Below are 15,564 nucleotides of genomic sequence, written 5' to 3' on the forward strand. Positions count from 1 at the left end.
TCCAGGGAACATAAATAAAGGACAGTGCAGATATGTCTGTACCTTAGAGAACAGTCATGTAAAATTGCTTTCAGGTGAACACTCAGGAAACTCTTAGGTTGTAGAGTCCCTAGAAGTTAGAACTGTTTCTTTGGTCTTCATGTAATGACCTGAAATGTATTTTAAGTACCTGTGCATTTCTCTAGGTATATCTTAGCCCACTTTCAAACTGAAACTTAATTGGGTTAATGTGGAATCTGAATTTACTAGTCTATAAGCATAGGCCAAAAAGGATTTTAAATGTAGCAACTATTTGCCTTTGACCAGAAGTTATAATTGAAATCCTTTCTGTGTACACTGAGACTTTAATATCTTTTTCCTTCTGGCAGAGAAAAAATCAAAGGTTGGATTAAAGAGCAGGCGCATAAATTTGTAGAGCGTTATTTCAGTTCTGAGAACATGGATGGAAGCAACCCTGCATTGAATGTCCTTCAGAGACTTTGTGCTGCAACCGAACAACTCAACCTCCAGGTACCGTGACTGGTGCATCTGGCTGGTTCACTTCTGTCTCTTCCGGCGTCTCTTCCGTCCTGCTCTTCTTTTCCTTGGTGACTCTCTAGCTTTTTAGCCAGACATGTACCTTTGCTGCTGACATTTCTTTAACTTGTCCCTTGACTTTTCGTGCATCATTTTATCATTAGATGGGCTAGACATCTGGTCTTTGACTTTCTTTCCTTCACCTCCCTTATTTCTTGACAAACGAAGAGACTTTAGAAATGTCCCTCAAGCACATCTCTTCTCTCAGTCCTCTTCAGCTACAGGTGTTAGCATTGAGAAGACCTTCCTTAACCCCTCTTTACCTGTGGCCTGAGAGTACTCAGAGAGGATAGAGATGTAATAACTAAGCCTTTTGTGTTTCATTTGACTCTGTTTGCATTTTTGATATACTTTGAGCAATATGCGTAGTACATGTTTTCCAAGAAGTTGTCTGTTTCATTCATACTTTAAATGTACTAATGTAAAGCCATCCCTTGAACTCTTGTTATATCTCTTTTCATTTTGGTATTGTAGCTCCATTCCTCCATTCGTATTCTCATCCTTTGTCTTTTTTTTATTTTTTAACACAATTCCATTGGTTGAATGTGAAGGTTTTTGTTTTTTTTTAATGTTAGTATGGATACTGGTTTTTTGTCATGAAGTAGTAACATTTTGTGAATGTGTGTGTAGGTAAGGTGTTATTTTTCAAAGCTCTACCAAGAATGCACCACCTGCCCCTGCCTTCTTTTTTAAAGGTGTTAAGAAAGTATCCAGTTGCTTTTGGGGAAATGTGAATTGTGCATTTAGTAAAGGCTGTCTAAATCAGTAAATATTGTTTTCAACTCTTTCAGGTGGATGGTGGAGCTGAGTGCCTTGTAGAAATCCGTAGCATAGTCTCAGAGTCAGATGTTTCATCATTTGAAATCCAACATAGTGGATTTGTGAAGCAGCTGTTGCTTTATTTGACATCTAAAAGCGAAAAGGATGCTGTGAGCAGAGAGATCAGATTAAAGAGATTCCTTCATGTATTTTTTTCTTCTCCGGTAAGTTATCTAATAATAATGCCTGTGTGTCTTACTTTAAGCGTCATTGTTCACTAGTGTGTATATTTTCATCCCAGTAGTAATTTCGAGTAGTTTTTGGTCAAGATACTGAGGTAAAGTGTTTAGCTTGCTTATTATACACAGTTGGATTCATTAGTCTTTTATACATCAGGTAAATAATAAAACAACGAAATGGTGACTTGAAGCAAGGGCCTGTTCTGTGGTTGATGAACGTTGAGTCTTTGTTTTTCTGTCAGGCAAGCCATTAATAGTAGTCTCTCACTTGTGAATGTATTTTATTCTCAATATCTGTTTTTAAACATATTGCAGTTTGCAGTATATTTTTTTAAGGGAAATACAGTAGACATAGTGTAGCTATAGACATAAGATAGAGTAGACACATATACATTTCTATTTTGTATGTAAAACACAGAACTAACAATTGCATTGAAGAGTACTTAATCACCATTTATAATGTGGATTATGAGACCAGAAGCCACAGAGCAGCTTCAGTTCCTTCACCCTCAGTGAGTGAGAGCAAGAGAGTAACCTGAACACTGTTGACTGAACATCACTCTGCTTGTTCATATGGCTTAAGAGAAGGCATCCCTAGGGAAGATTCTCTGGTTCAGCTGTGTAATAGGGCTAAGGACAAGTCTCCTGTGTGAAACTGTGTCACCATGTCTTTTCAGTGTTTGCAGGCATTGCTTATATTATTTTAACTTGTGCAGCTACCTAAAGCAGAATTGATGTTTATTTGAGAATCATTAGATGTGTAGCAATATTGGATATAGTTTCATACCATGCTTAAAATTATGTGCAGGTCTGTAATCTCTTATCTGAAACTCCTTGGGGCTGGATGGGTTTCACGAGTTCTACCATACAGTATATACAGCATGTATTACCTGATATATCCCCAGTGGATTCTGAACAGTACTTTGTACACATTAAATATTTTTGCAGCAAAACATAGGACTATTCCTACTAAATAAAGGTTGAATAAAGACTCCAAATGGCCTTGTGTCTGTCTGAGTCAGGTTTTGCCACTAAATGAGTTGTGTTTTCAAGCCTTTTGGACTTAGGAATTGTGAATATGGGATTGTGGGCCTGTACAGAAAGAATGTCTTTATTGAAATAATTTCTTTGGAAACAGTGTTCTAACCAAATCCATCAAAAAAGGTTCAGTAGATTAGATCTTGTAAAACTGCCTATTAAATTTTCTTGTTGAGCATTCCATTTTCATGAGGCCTTGCTTAACCTATTGGTTTATTTATAACTTCAGCTTCCTGGAGAGGAGCCCATTGGAAGAGTAGAACCAGTGGGTAATGCACCTTTGTTGGCATTAGTTCACAAGATGAACAACTGCCTCAGCCAGATGGAACAGTTTCCAGTCAAAGTGCATGACTTTCCGAGTGGAAATGGCACAGGAGGCAGGTAAGGATCATTGCCTAGGTGTGCTCTTGCCATTGGACTTTATGCTTTATTTTGTTGAGGTAAGGTGGCAAGAGGTCTAGTGACGTCTTGGTCTGCTCAAAGAACATTCATCTATAAGGACCGCAGAAATTAAATATTCTAAAGTGTGAATCAAATAATTTTTATCCATAAAGTCGTACCCCGTATCTTAAACATGATGTTTTGAAAATATAAAACCAACTTGTGCTGGAAAGTTGTAATAGGCTTAGTTTTCCTTAAATTGATGTACTTTAATATATAAAGCTTTTCTCCAAGAAGTTTGTAGATATGGATAATAAAATGTTTACTTTCTGTGCAATAATGTGATTTCATTATAAGTGGTTTTGCAAAAACTTTGCATTTTGATGGGCTTTAACAAATAAGTTTATTTTTTTTCCGTAATAAAGTAGTTTTACAGGACTCATGAAGTGCTGCAGAAAGAATTCATTAAGTTCATTGTTGTGTTCTTACGGAATGTTACGTGCTTCCTGGAATATTATGACTAGTTGCCTAGAAAATTTTAAAAAGTAGTTTGGGTTTAAAAAACACAGTCTGGTGTGTTTTAAAGATATTTAAAATTCTGACTGAATTAAAACAGTATGCATTATTGAATAATGAAGTGATCAGTGTGGACTAGATTTTTTTCTGCTTTGAAATTTAATGTAGAGAGTGGTATTTAATTTTGATTATTAAACTGTCCTGGAAGATTTTTATGAAATAAAGGGACACTTTCAAATATATTTGAGAAAACCATAGTGTTTTACATTTTTATCTAAATTTGTGTAAAATATGTCTGTTTACATATGTATATACCAATATAATGGAATATTCTTTCCCACACCCCTGTTTGCATGCGTTATGGAACCTTGTAGATAACTGCATTTTAAACTCGTCTTACTCTTGCCAGACCTTTTCAGAAATGAGCAGTTGAATATCATTACCAGGTCTAGACTGGTATAGCTATTAAACTGCTTCACTCAAAAGACTATAGCAAAGTAAAATTTAAAGGTTAGTTTTTAAAGTAATTTTGTAGCTGAAATCTTTGAAAGCAAAAATGAGAGGGTTTGTTGTTTGTTTTTAAATAAATAGGATTTAGTAGGCAATGGCAAAATATTGCAGAAGTGAGCATGCCCGAATGGTTCAGGAATTTTTATCCTGCGGAAATAATTAAATCTTGATCGTGAGATATTTCCGCTTACATAGATTCATGGTGGGACAGAGATGGAAGGTTGATTTAACGTTTTCATATGCATGCGTACACATCCTCTTTTATTTCTTATTTTATCATAAAAAGTTTTTTCCAATAACTTGGAATTGCTGGCTTTACTATATACATAACTGGTAAGTGCTAATTTGTGTCTCAAGAAAAATGCAGAGTTTGTATTATCTTGCTTTTATTTTAGTTAGTGTATGTTGGTTTTGAAAATAATAGAATAACTTTTTTTTCATAAATTATCTTGAGCTTTTCTCTCAACAGAGGATCACAGGCTTTAAAATTTTTCAACACACATCAGTTAAAATGCCAGTTACAAAGACATCCAGACTGTGCAAATGTGAAGCAGTGGAAGGGTGGACCTGTCAAGATTGACCCTCTGGCTTTGGTGCAAGCAATCGAGAGATACCTTGTAGTTAGAGGTACTTTCTGTACATGTATATTGTGTGTTTATGTGTACATTTGGGATGAAATTAATATTAAGGGATATATAAATTATTTCCCTATTGCTGCTTCTGTCAAAACCTAGCATCAGGAACTTCTGTACTCATCATTTATTTTATATGTAGTATGTAGAAATTTTGTAGGGATTGACTGCTTACTTGGTTGATTGGGTGATGAGTTACTTTATCCTGGTGGAATGTAATAGAAATCACATTTTGTATCTGACAGTTTTCTTAATCTTTCTGCTTTGTAGATCAAAATGTAATATACATGTTTTTCTAGGAATATGTTAGTTTAACCAGTATATATAGGCTTTTCTTTGCCACATGAAATTGCTAGGAGTTTAACAGACTTCTTGGGTCCTTAGGGTATGGAAGAGTAAGAGAAGATGATGAAGACAGTGACGATGATGGCTCTGATGAGGAAATAGACGAGTCTCTGGTAAGGTGCTGTTCTTACCAAGTTTTAATGTGTAAAGTTCAGGGCCTGTAGCTTCAATGGCTTTTGTTTTGCTTTATTTAGGCTGCTCAATTCTTAAATTCAGGAAATGTACGACACAGGCTACAGTTTTACATCGGAGAACATTTGCTGCCGTATAACATGACTGTGTATCAGGCAGTACGGCAGTTCAGTATACAGGCCGAAGATGAACGGGAATCCACGGATGATGAGAGCAATCCTCTAGGAAGAGCTGGCATTTGGACGAAAACTCATACAATATGGCAAGTCTGAAAATGATTTTGTTTGGTTTTTCATCAACATTGATACTGTTTGTGTGTTTTGGAATTCCTGTTACTGGCTGACTTGCATAAGGAGAGAGGGGACTCTAAATTCTATGTTTTATTATTAAAAGCCACTTCAAATGTTCCATCTTGTGTGTGTGCATGTGTGTGTATGTGTGTATATTTAGCTTCCTCATTAAGTCTACTTGAAAATGTGTTTGGGCAATAAATAATCATAATTTGCACCTACTTTTCTAGTAGCTTCATTTCAAGTCTTTAAATAAGGCAAAAATGTCTCCGTAAGATGATGTTCCTTTAGGTAGTACGAAGTTTGGCATCTCTGAGCCCTTAGACGCATTTGGATGCAGCTTCCTGCACTGTTGGTGAATGTCTGCTACTTACTTAAACAGGGTGATTCTTCTCAGAGCCACCCCCTGGAGTTTCTCAGGTGGCCCCTCCTAGGTGATCTTTTCTAGGAAGCAGTCCCATTGGCGGTTCTCCAAATCCACAACTAGGGAGAGAGAGGATAGCCCTCAGAGAGTTGTTCTGGTAACTCTGTGGTGTCTGTGGCTTGCACTTTGGCCTTGCAGAATAATTTGCCATTTTAAAATCTACTTTGGGTTTACATACTCTTACTACTTTAGGTACAAACCCGTGAGAGAGGATGAAGAAAGCAATAAAGATTGTGTTGGTGGCAAAAGAGGAAGAGCCCAAACAGCTCCAACAAAAACTTCCCCTAGAAATGCAAAAAAGCACGATGAGCTGTGGAACGGTAAGTGATGTCTAGAGGGGCAAGGAGATCGCCATGGGGCAGTAGTCTTCCTGTCTTGAAGGTTTTGACAGAGTGATTTATATCTAGTAGTAAAATCTTTTAATATAATTTATAAAAATATGAATTACTACAAATGCTTGGCTGCTTTTAATTGAACCCTTGACTTTAATGTCTAGAAGGTGAAAAGTTATCTTGAAAGAATTTGTGGGAAAACTTACCATTCTTTCCATGAAGAATTCATGTTTTTATGAAAACAAAAACAAATTTCATTAGTAGAGCATATGCACTAAAGAAGAGGCTGAACATTGGCAGGTTGACCCTTAATTTTTATTGTTATTCATTATAATAGTGTGATCCACCAATTATAGAAGGAATAAAAAGTTCTGCTAGGTTATAAAATGACTACAGAAAGTAGTAAAACCTCCCAATTGACTTACCTTCCTTTGTAGTATTTCCTTCCAGTCTAACTTTGCTCATTTCCTCCCTTTCTTTCTTTCTTTTTTTTTTTTTTTTTTGTGATACGCGGGCCTCTCGCTGCTGTGGCCTCTCCTGCCACGGAGCACAGGCTCCGGACGCGCAGGCTCAGTAGCCATGGCTTACGGGCCCAGCCGCTCTGCAGCATGTGGGATCTTCCCAGACCGGGGCACGAACCCGTGTCCCCTGCATCGGCAGGCGGACTCTCAACCACTGCGCCACCAGGGAAGCCCCTCTCCCTTTCTTTTTTATAAGATGGTTACAGTGCCTTACCAATAGGCTGCAGTCCTTGGGGACCAGCTCCTATCAGGGATTTCCAAACACTGGTGTTGTTGATGAAATTTTCCCTGATCCACAGAAGTAAGGGCATTGTAGCAACTTTGTTTTTCATAAAACTCAGTTTTTTCTATATAAAAGGATGTTTGAGATATTTGTTTTCTATGTTTTTGGTATTAAAACAATTGCCCTTTTATGCAGAGATAGTGTTGTGATTTTTAATTTCTTTGCTTGGTAGAAGTAAATGGCAACAGTTTCAATCTCTCTCTTTTTTTTAATGCTATTACTTTATGAGATCTAAGAACAAAGGAATTGCAGATCCTACTTGGAAACTATCACAGTCTATCATGTCCTAAGTCTTGGATTAAATAACCAAATCTTATTTTTATCAGATTTATAACTTGGGAGTATTTGTTTATCTTACATGGCCATTTTAAACCGGATATAAAAAAATCCAGGAAATTTCAGTAACAGTGAACTTAATTTAAACACCTTTTCTTTACTCCTCTCTGGCCATTTTATTGTCAGTTATTTTTCTGATATAAAGGAGGAATGCAAAGGAGTCAGTTTTTCTCCTTTACAATGTATGAGTATGGGAGAGAAAGTGAAATTTTCCTAAGCCTGGATGATTTATCTATAAGATAAAAAGGGGAAAAAAATTGTTCAAGCTGTCAGTACTCTACTAGTAAGATACCGAGTGTTAAATCTTAACCACTCGTGGTTACTGTTTTTAGGCATGTTGAGATGATGCTGGCTTCGTTGACTCTGCCTTTCTAACTTTGATCAACACTTTGATCAAACTTTGATCTTTTGCCCTCTAGATGGAGTGTGCCCGTCAGTATCAAATCCTTTAGAAGTTTACCTCATACCCACACCACCTGAAAATATAACTTTTGAAGACCCTTCATTAGATGTGATTCTTCTTTTAAGAGTTTTACATGCCATCAGTCGATACTGGTATTACTTGTATGATGTGAGTAATGTTGTCTACTTTCGAACTTTTCCCTGATGTGTTGTCCATTACATGTTTTTTCTTAGTGTCTGTCTAGTGCTTGATCAGTTTCCTGTTGTACTAGAAGTAGAAACAATGATTCAGCTGAACAGCACAGATCCTAGCCCAGCATGTATGAAAGATACTCTTCCAGTATGTTAGTAAGAACAAAGCGTAAAGCAGCTCTGTATACTTCATACAGTAAAGTCACCTATTTTGAGTTTAAAAATATGGTCAGATTTTCTTTTGCATTTATATTTCAGTGGTAGTATTTATACGATAACTTGAGCAAGTGGTTTTTACAGGGCAAGATGGATATTAAGTAGTTTCTTAGTCTTTGCAACTGATATTTCCCCAAAATACTATAGAATGCTCTGAACAGTCATACCACTTTAGAAATATTAACGTTCAACATGCTGGTTTTAATCTCCAAAAACATGAATCTATTTTACTGTAAAAGCTGTATCAACAAGAAAAATTCTGCATTCTCCCAAATGTGTCATCATTAGGTAAAAATTCATCTAGGCAAAATAGTATTTATGCTTTATTTTATTGTTTTTAAGAATTAAACTGCCACCTCGGTAGTCTTAAGAGCAATATAATGAAATATACATACATTTAATTTAGTTCTCTAGGCAGACCTAGCTCTCTTGGCAGACTTGTAAATATTCTCTAGCTATAATTTATAAAATTAAGCTACCACATAAAAATTGAACATTATTAGTTAAAAAATCTTTAGGTACCTTTAGCTAAAAGTTCATTTATTTAAGATGTGTATTAAATTCAAGTGAAAGTTGAATGCTTGTCTTTGATACTTCGCTAGTGGAGGGAAGAGTGAAGGAGCTGGCCCTGCATGAAGCGTTCGCTATGTCAGTGGCGCGTGGGGGTTGGGCTGTCTCAGCTGTACGTTGTGAAAGCTGTCATTCAGGTTGGGACATACCAACAGGAAGCTGTATGTTGGAAACCAGCAGGGGAAATCTCGGCACTCTGCACGCGTATTTGGGAATAAAGGAAACGATGGTGACTATAATCCTAATGTTTTACTACATAATAGACTTTTTTTTTTTTAACATTTTACAGAATGCAGTGTGCAAGGAAATTATCCCAACTAGTGAATTTATTAACAGTAAGTTGACAGCAAAAGCAAATAGGCAGCTTCAGGATCCTTTAGTAATCATGACGGGAAACATCCCAACATGGCTTACTGAACTAGGAAAAACCTGGTAAGACAATCACTTCTGTAGTGGTGGGCTTGGGGGTGTTATCATTGTGTTGATCTTTATATATCTTGTTACAAAAACATAGTCTTTAGCAAACCTATTTAAATGTGTTTAGTTAATGCGATTTTTGATCATAGCTTGCTTAATTGTGTAGCTTCAGCATCCAAACAGGCTAGATGAGCTGGGGCCGGCACTAGGTCTACTTGATAGTATCTTTATGTATGAAATAGGGAAGTACACAAGGATTTTTAGTGAGGAGATTCAGCCCTTTTCCATCATAAAATTGGACACCAGAGGTGGAGTTTGGTTGATTCTCTCTCTGAGCCTGTTTGGGTCCAGACCTACATTCTTGGAGACTATAGGACTGCACTGATGGATACGGGAGCCACCAGCCACATGTAGCTGTATTTACGTTTAGATGAATTAAAATGAAAATTTTTAAATGGGAGATTTTTAGTCACACTGCCCACATCCTTGCGTGGCTACTCATATTGTACAGAATAGATGCTGGATGCTTAGATAATCATAGGAAGTGCTCTGGACGGTTCTGTGTCAAGAACTGCCAAAATCATATGTCAAGACGCAGCGGGGCCTTGGTACTGCAGAGTTCATTCTTTAAAGATAAGCAGCTGCCTTTTGGCAGTTTTGAGTGACTTAACAAATGCCAAAGCCCAGAGGAAAATCATGAACTTAGTGAAACCATTACTTGTGTCTATGTGGAATGGGATGGGTTGGCAACCTGGTGAGGTGGTGATTATATTTTAAAATTTCGCCTTCACTAGTCATGTTATGCTTACTGAATGTCATTGGGAGATTAAAGATGATCTTGGATGGACTTGATTTTAATGGTTGAATTTCAGATTTCTTAGTGAATGGCTACTTAATGCATTATTACTTGATCACTTAGAAATTTCATGCAAGAATTATGAAAATTCTTCAAAATTAGTTGAGTAGACCATTTTTATTGGTTACATTATAATTATTAATCTGTATCATATCAAAAGTTGTTTCTAAGCCAGGGTTTTTTAATGGTTTCTGATTCTAATTCAGTTAATAAATTTATATCGCATCTTTTTACAGCCCGTTTTTCTTCCCTTTTGATACCCGGCAAATGCTTTTTTATGTAACTGCATTTGATCGGGACCGAGCAATGCAAAGATTACTTGATACCAACCCAGAAATCAACCAGTCTGATTCTCAAGATAGCAGAGTTGCACCTAGATTGGATAGAAAAAAAGTAAGTTTCTCCCAAAAATATTTAAAGATAAGTCATACTGATAATGGATAAACTAGAAATGTGATGCATCTAATTATCCCTATTGGTTTAGAGGCTTATCTTAGTCACAGTTATCTTCTTTGCTTACCTTCTTATCATATGTGTTAGCCATATTTTCCTATCAGTCTCTTGGGATCTCTTGGGATTCTTCTTTATCCTCCAGTAAGAGTCCTTCCCTCCCACCCCGGTTTCTGTAATGATTTCTACAGTTGTTTTTCTCTTTTAGTCTCCATAACTCTTGTGCCAAGGAAGAATCTTCTCTTCTTTCACTGAGACCTCCTTCCTTTCCTTTCTAAATTAAGAACTCTAACCATATCTCCCTTTTATAATTGATCCCTTTATGCAGTAGGTAGAATTAATCAAATCCACATCATTCTCTTAGCAAATCACACCAATTAGAAGAGACAAACAAAATCCTTGATCTAGTTCATGTCTCTATACCCGTCAGCCTTGTATTGCTGACTGCATCTTCTTGTGCTTCTAATCCTGGCCGCATGGTGATAACTCTAAACCACACAGCCCTGGGCCATTTACATCTGAGACTAGTTCTGCACTTCTCACACCGCACTGCCTTTTACTTAGGACTTCTTTGTTCATCATCCTTTTTCTTGCTGAGGATTCTTATTCAAGTCTGTCTTCCTACAAACTTCTATCTCCAAAAGTCTCACAGAAGCCATTAGTAATGGCTTAAAAAGGGGGAGTGGGAGGAATGAGAAGCAAAACAAAAAAACATTGTTCTTAAATCCTATCTTTATTTGTATCGTTAGGATTCCATAAATAAGGTGTAGGTAGAATTTGGAAATCTATCAAGACCTTTCTCATCCCCCTGCATCTCATTAATAGATATTTGCAGTGGTGCTTGTAGGATCTCTGCTGGTCAGAGCCAGTAGGTTTCCAGCTCACCTGTCACCTCCACACCTGTTTCTCCATCACCAAACTATAAATGTACACAGCGAGATTTCATGGAGCCACAGCCCTGAATTGCATTGATGTTTGAGAAGATTACAGAGATCCTTTCTTCAACAACTTGAATTTTCTGAATTTGCCATGGGCTCAAGCTAATAACTACACTCACATCTAGCTTTTCTTCACGTACAGCAGGATGCTGTCAATGTTTATAGCAGTGCAGCTACGTCTTAAAACCTCTTCTGAGGTGTGCTTCTTTTTTAAGAAATAATTTTTAACGATTGAATTGATTTTTTTTTTTTTGCACTGAGAGAAATGCCACCTGTTTATCAAAGTTTCCTCACATTTGTACTTTTCTTTGCAGCGTACTGTGAACAGAGAGGAGCTGCTGAAACAAGCAGAGTCTGTGATGCAGGATCTCGGCAGCTCACGGGCCATGTTAGAAATTCAGTATGAAAATGAGGTGAGCTTATGAGGCTGTGTTGACTTGTGCTCTTGATAAGATGTCCCTAGAGTTTCTTGGTCCTGTGAAATTCTAAAAGACGATTGGGAAATTTATCTCAAAACTTGAGATGTACTCTGTTTTCTCTTGAATCATTTGTTCTAAGTTCTCCATTTTTCGAGGTTAAATTGCATAATAAAAGGGTTTTTTTTTTTTTCCTGGCATTAGAGCAAGTGTTTGTGTAATCTTTAGGTTGATAAAGTGAAAGGCTTTAAACATAACTTTCAAAATGTTTGAACTGCGTTTTTAAAAAAATCAGGTTTATTTACAACTGATATATCATAAATGCACACTTTTAAGATACACATTTCTAAGTGTTGACAAATGTATACAGTCTATAACCACAACCACATCAAGATAAAGAAAAAATCCCATCACCACAGAAAGTTGTCTTAGACCGTTTTGCAGTCAGTCCCCAGCCTTCATCCCCAATCCCTGGCAACCATTGATCTGTATTCTGTCCCTCCAGTTTTGTCTTTGTACAGTATCATAATAAATGGAGTCATATAGTACGTAGCCATTTGTGTTACTCTGCTTTCACTTAGTGTAATGCTAATTCATGTTGTTGCGTGTATCAGTTTGTTTCCTTTCATTGCTGAATAATAGTAATAGTCCATTACGTGGACATACCATCATATGTTTACCTAACCATCAGTTGATGCACATTTGAGGTGTTTCCACTTCCTTAGCTCTTATGAGTAATGCTGCTGTGAACATTTGTGTACAAGTCGTCGTGTAGACATATGTTTTCATTTCTCTTGGGTAAAATACAAAATACTTCAGGGTTGAATGGCTGAGTCTTTTGGTAAGGTATGTTTTGACTTTATATGAAACACCAAACCGTTTCCCAGAGTAACTGCCCCATTTTTCCTTCCCACCAGTAATGTAGTATGTGAATTTCAGTTATTTCACATGCTTACCAAAACTTGGTTATTGCCAGTCTTTTTAATTTTAGTTATTCTAGTGGATTTACTGTAGTTATAATTTGCATTTCACTGATGATTAATGATACTATCTTTTCATTTCTTATCTTCTTTGGAGGAAGTGTCCAGGAATTCTGCCCACTTTTTCATTGGGTTTTGTTTTATCAGAGCTTTTAGGAGTTCTTTATACATTCTGCATACAAGTCCTTTATGAGATAAGTGTTTTGCAAATACTTTCTTTCAGTCTGTTGTTTATCTTTTCATTTCCTGATGAAGTATCTTTGAAAGAGCAGAAGTTGTTAATTTTGATGAAATCCAGTTTATCAATTTTTTCCCTTTCTGGTTTATGCTTTTTGTATCCCAAGAAAATTTCCATTAAACCGTGGTCTCAAACATTTTTTCTTATTTGTTTTGTTAGGAGTTGTATAGTTTTAGCTCTTATATTTAGGCCTACGATCTGTTTTGAGTTTGTGTTTTTGTTTTTTTTTTTTTTTTTTTAGCTGCATTGGGTCTTTGTTGCAGCGCGCGGGCTCTCTCCAGTTGCGGTGAGCGGGGGCTACTCTTCACTGCAGTGCGCGGGCTTCTCATTGCGGTAGCATCTCTTGTTGCCGAGCACAGGCTCTAAGGCGTGCAGGCTTCAGTAGGTGTGGCACACAGGCTCAGTAGTTGTGGCGCACTGGGTTAGTTGCTCCACGGCATGTGGGGTCTTCCCGGACCAGGGATCAAACCTGTGTCCCCTGCATTGGCAGGCAGATTCTTAACCACTGCGCCACCAGGGAAGTCTCTCACGGGATGTTGATTAGGTTTGTGTTGAATCATGATCAGTTTGGGAGAGAGTTGATGTTTATGGTATTGAATCTTCCAGTGTGTGAATACAGCGTAGCCTTTCTCTGATTTAGGTCTTTAACTTCTCTCAGTATGCTTCATAACTGCAGTCTAGAGGTCTCTCGTGTAGATGTTTTATTAAGTTCCTCCCAAATAGTTCATGTTTTTTGATGGTTTTTTTTTTGTTTTGTTTTGTTTTTGTTTTTGTTTTTGTTTTTTTGATGGTTTTGAAAATAATATTGTTCTTTCTTTTCAATTTCCAGTTGCTGTTAGTTTGTAGAAGTAAAGTTTTCTTTGTTGACCTTGTTTTCTGTGACCTTGATAACTTAATTATTGGTTCTAAAAATTTTAAATAGATCATTTAGGATTGTTGTAGATACAGGGCTTGGGCAACTTTTCTGTGAAGAGCAAGATAATAAATGTTTCAGGCTTTGTGGACCACGTGGTCTTCATCACAGCTCCTCACTTCTGGCTTTGTAGTGTGAAAGTGGCCGTACACAATACAAACATGAATGAGCAGGGCTGTGTTCCAATAAAACTTTATTGATAGTCACTGAAATTTGAAGTCATATAATTTTCACACATTGTGAGATATTATTCAAGGATTTTTTCAACCGTTTAATATTGTAAAGCCCATTCTTAGCCTACAGACTGTACAAAACAGGCAGTAGGGCCTGAGCTGTAATTTGCTGTTCCATGTTGTAGACAGTCATGTCACCCATGAAAAAAGACAGCTTTACTTTCTTTCTAATCTTTCTTTTGTTTCTTTTGAGTTGTTTTTAAATAGCCAGGCCAGTATGCCAAAAGACTCAAAATAATGATTTTCTATAATTGACTCTGAAGTATTGAGTCTCCTGGGGATACTTTCCTTCCTTTAAAAATATTTATTTTATTTATTTATTATTTATTTTATTTATTTATTTTGGCTGCGCCGAGTCTTAGTTGCAGCATGTGGGATCTTTTTTTAGTTGCGGCATGAGGAATTCTTAGTTGCAGCATGCGAGCTCCTTTAGTTGTGGCATGCAGACTCTTAGCTGCAGCACGCATACAGGATCTAGTTCCCTGAGCAGGCATCGAACGTGAGCCCCCTGCATTGGGAGCGCAGAGTCTTAACGCACTGGACCAGCAGTGAAGTATCTTAATTTTTTTTTTTTTAAGACAAAACTTAAGTTTTTGGACATCTGAAACTTACGGACATGACATTTCCAAATACTCCATTTACTTATTATTTATTTATAAAAGCCAACAACTCTGCCTCCCAGTTTTCTTCTCTGTGAAGTGTGGGTTGTAGTACAGCCTCAGAGTTGTGACAGTTCATGTGGTGAAGAGTTAGAACCGTGCCGGGCTCTTGGTGAGCACTCTGTGTATGTAGCAGTTTAATCTACAAAGCTGTCTGTAGTTAACCAAGTGATTTTAATCATGACTTTGATTTTTCACTCGTTTTCTTAAGCATTTTCTCTTCCTCATTAAGACTTTTGAATAGTTGACAGTATTTAATCATCAAATTTAAAATTGTAAGTAGTTACGTACTAAGTATACAGAGTGCCAGGATCCAGGTTATGGCAGAGTTCCTGCATTCCCAGGATCACAGCGTAGTTGGGGGGACGCAGGACAGAGTGCAAATGGGTGTGGAAAGTGAGTGGTAGAGGTACCAAGTGAATGAGCCTTTCAGATGAGGAGCCTGTTTCAGGAAAGAGAGGGGAGAGTTAAGGAATCAAAGGGTGTAGCTTGAACAGAGGATCAGGCTTGGTGGTGAAGAGCAGAAGGGAGTAGCTCTGGAGGGGATGGGAGGCAGACGGAATGGAAGCTGGGATAAGAAATTTGGGTCTTTTGAATCTACCCCGGTCATGCCTGTTGCTCAGAGGATACAGCTCTTATATGTTTACATGTCCAAATTTCTTACTCATGAAACTGTAAGACCTTTGCTGTAGCCAGCTTGTTCTGCTTGGTTATTTAAACACGCTTTTTCTACTTCGTTTTACTCCAACATATTTTTCTCTCGTCAGGAA

The 15,564-nt window shown here is 37.2% G+C and overlaps 1 protein-coding gene across 17 annotated transcripts in view; it reads left to right on the forward strand.

The window, feature by feature from the left end:
* Positions 1 to 15,564, forward strand: part of TRIP12 (thyroid hormone receptor interactor 12) — a 150,631-nt gene that overhangs the window by 117,905 nt on the left and 17,162 nt on the right. For 11 of the 17 annotated variants that reach the window (XM_073807168.1, XM_033859590.2, XM_073807173.1 and 8 more), the window contains 11 exons: positions 369 to 510; positions 1,368 to 1,559; positions 2,842 to 2,993; positions 4,474 to 4,646; positions 5,036 to 5,109; positions 5,191 to 5,390; positions 6,035 to 6,162; positions 7,734 to 7,885; positions 8,984 to 9,126; positions 10,204 to 10,360; positions 11,670 to 11,768. In XM_073807168.1, coding sequence (XP_073663269.1) covers positions 369 to 510; positions 1,368 to 1,559; positions 2,842 to 2,993; positions 4,474 to 4,646; positions 5,036 to 5,109; positions 5,191 to 5,390; positions 6,035 to 6,162; positions 7,734 to 7,885; positions 8,984 to 9,126; positions 10,204 to 10,360; positions 11,670 to 11,768 — 1,612 coding nt within the window. The remainder of the gene's footprint in view (positions 1 to 368; positions 511 to 1,367; positions 1,560 to 2,841; positions 2,994 to 4,473; positions 4,647 to 5,035; positions 5,110 to 5,190; positions 5,391 to 6,034; positions 6,163 to 7,733; positions 7,886 to 8,983; positions 9,127 to 10,203; positions 10,361 to 11,669; positions 11,769 to 15,564) is intronic. The other 6 variants (XM_033859596.2, XM_033859597.2, XM_073807170.1 and 3 more) reach the window with 1 other exon arrangement.

The sequence above is a fragment of the Tursiops truncatus genome, chromosome 7 (assembly GCF_011762595.2).
Source record: "Tursiops truncatus isolate mTurTru1 chromosome 7, mTurTru1.mat.Y, whole genome shotgun sequence".
Classification (NCBI taxonomy): domain Eukaryota; kingdom Metazoa; phylum Chordata; class Mammalia; order Artiodactyla; family Delphinidae; genus Tursiops; species Tursiops truncatus.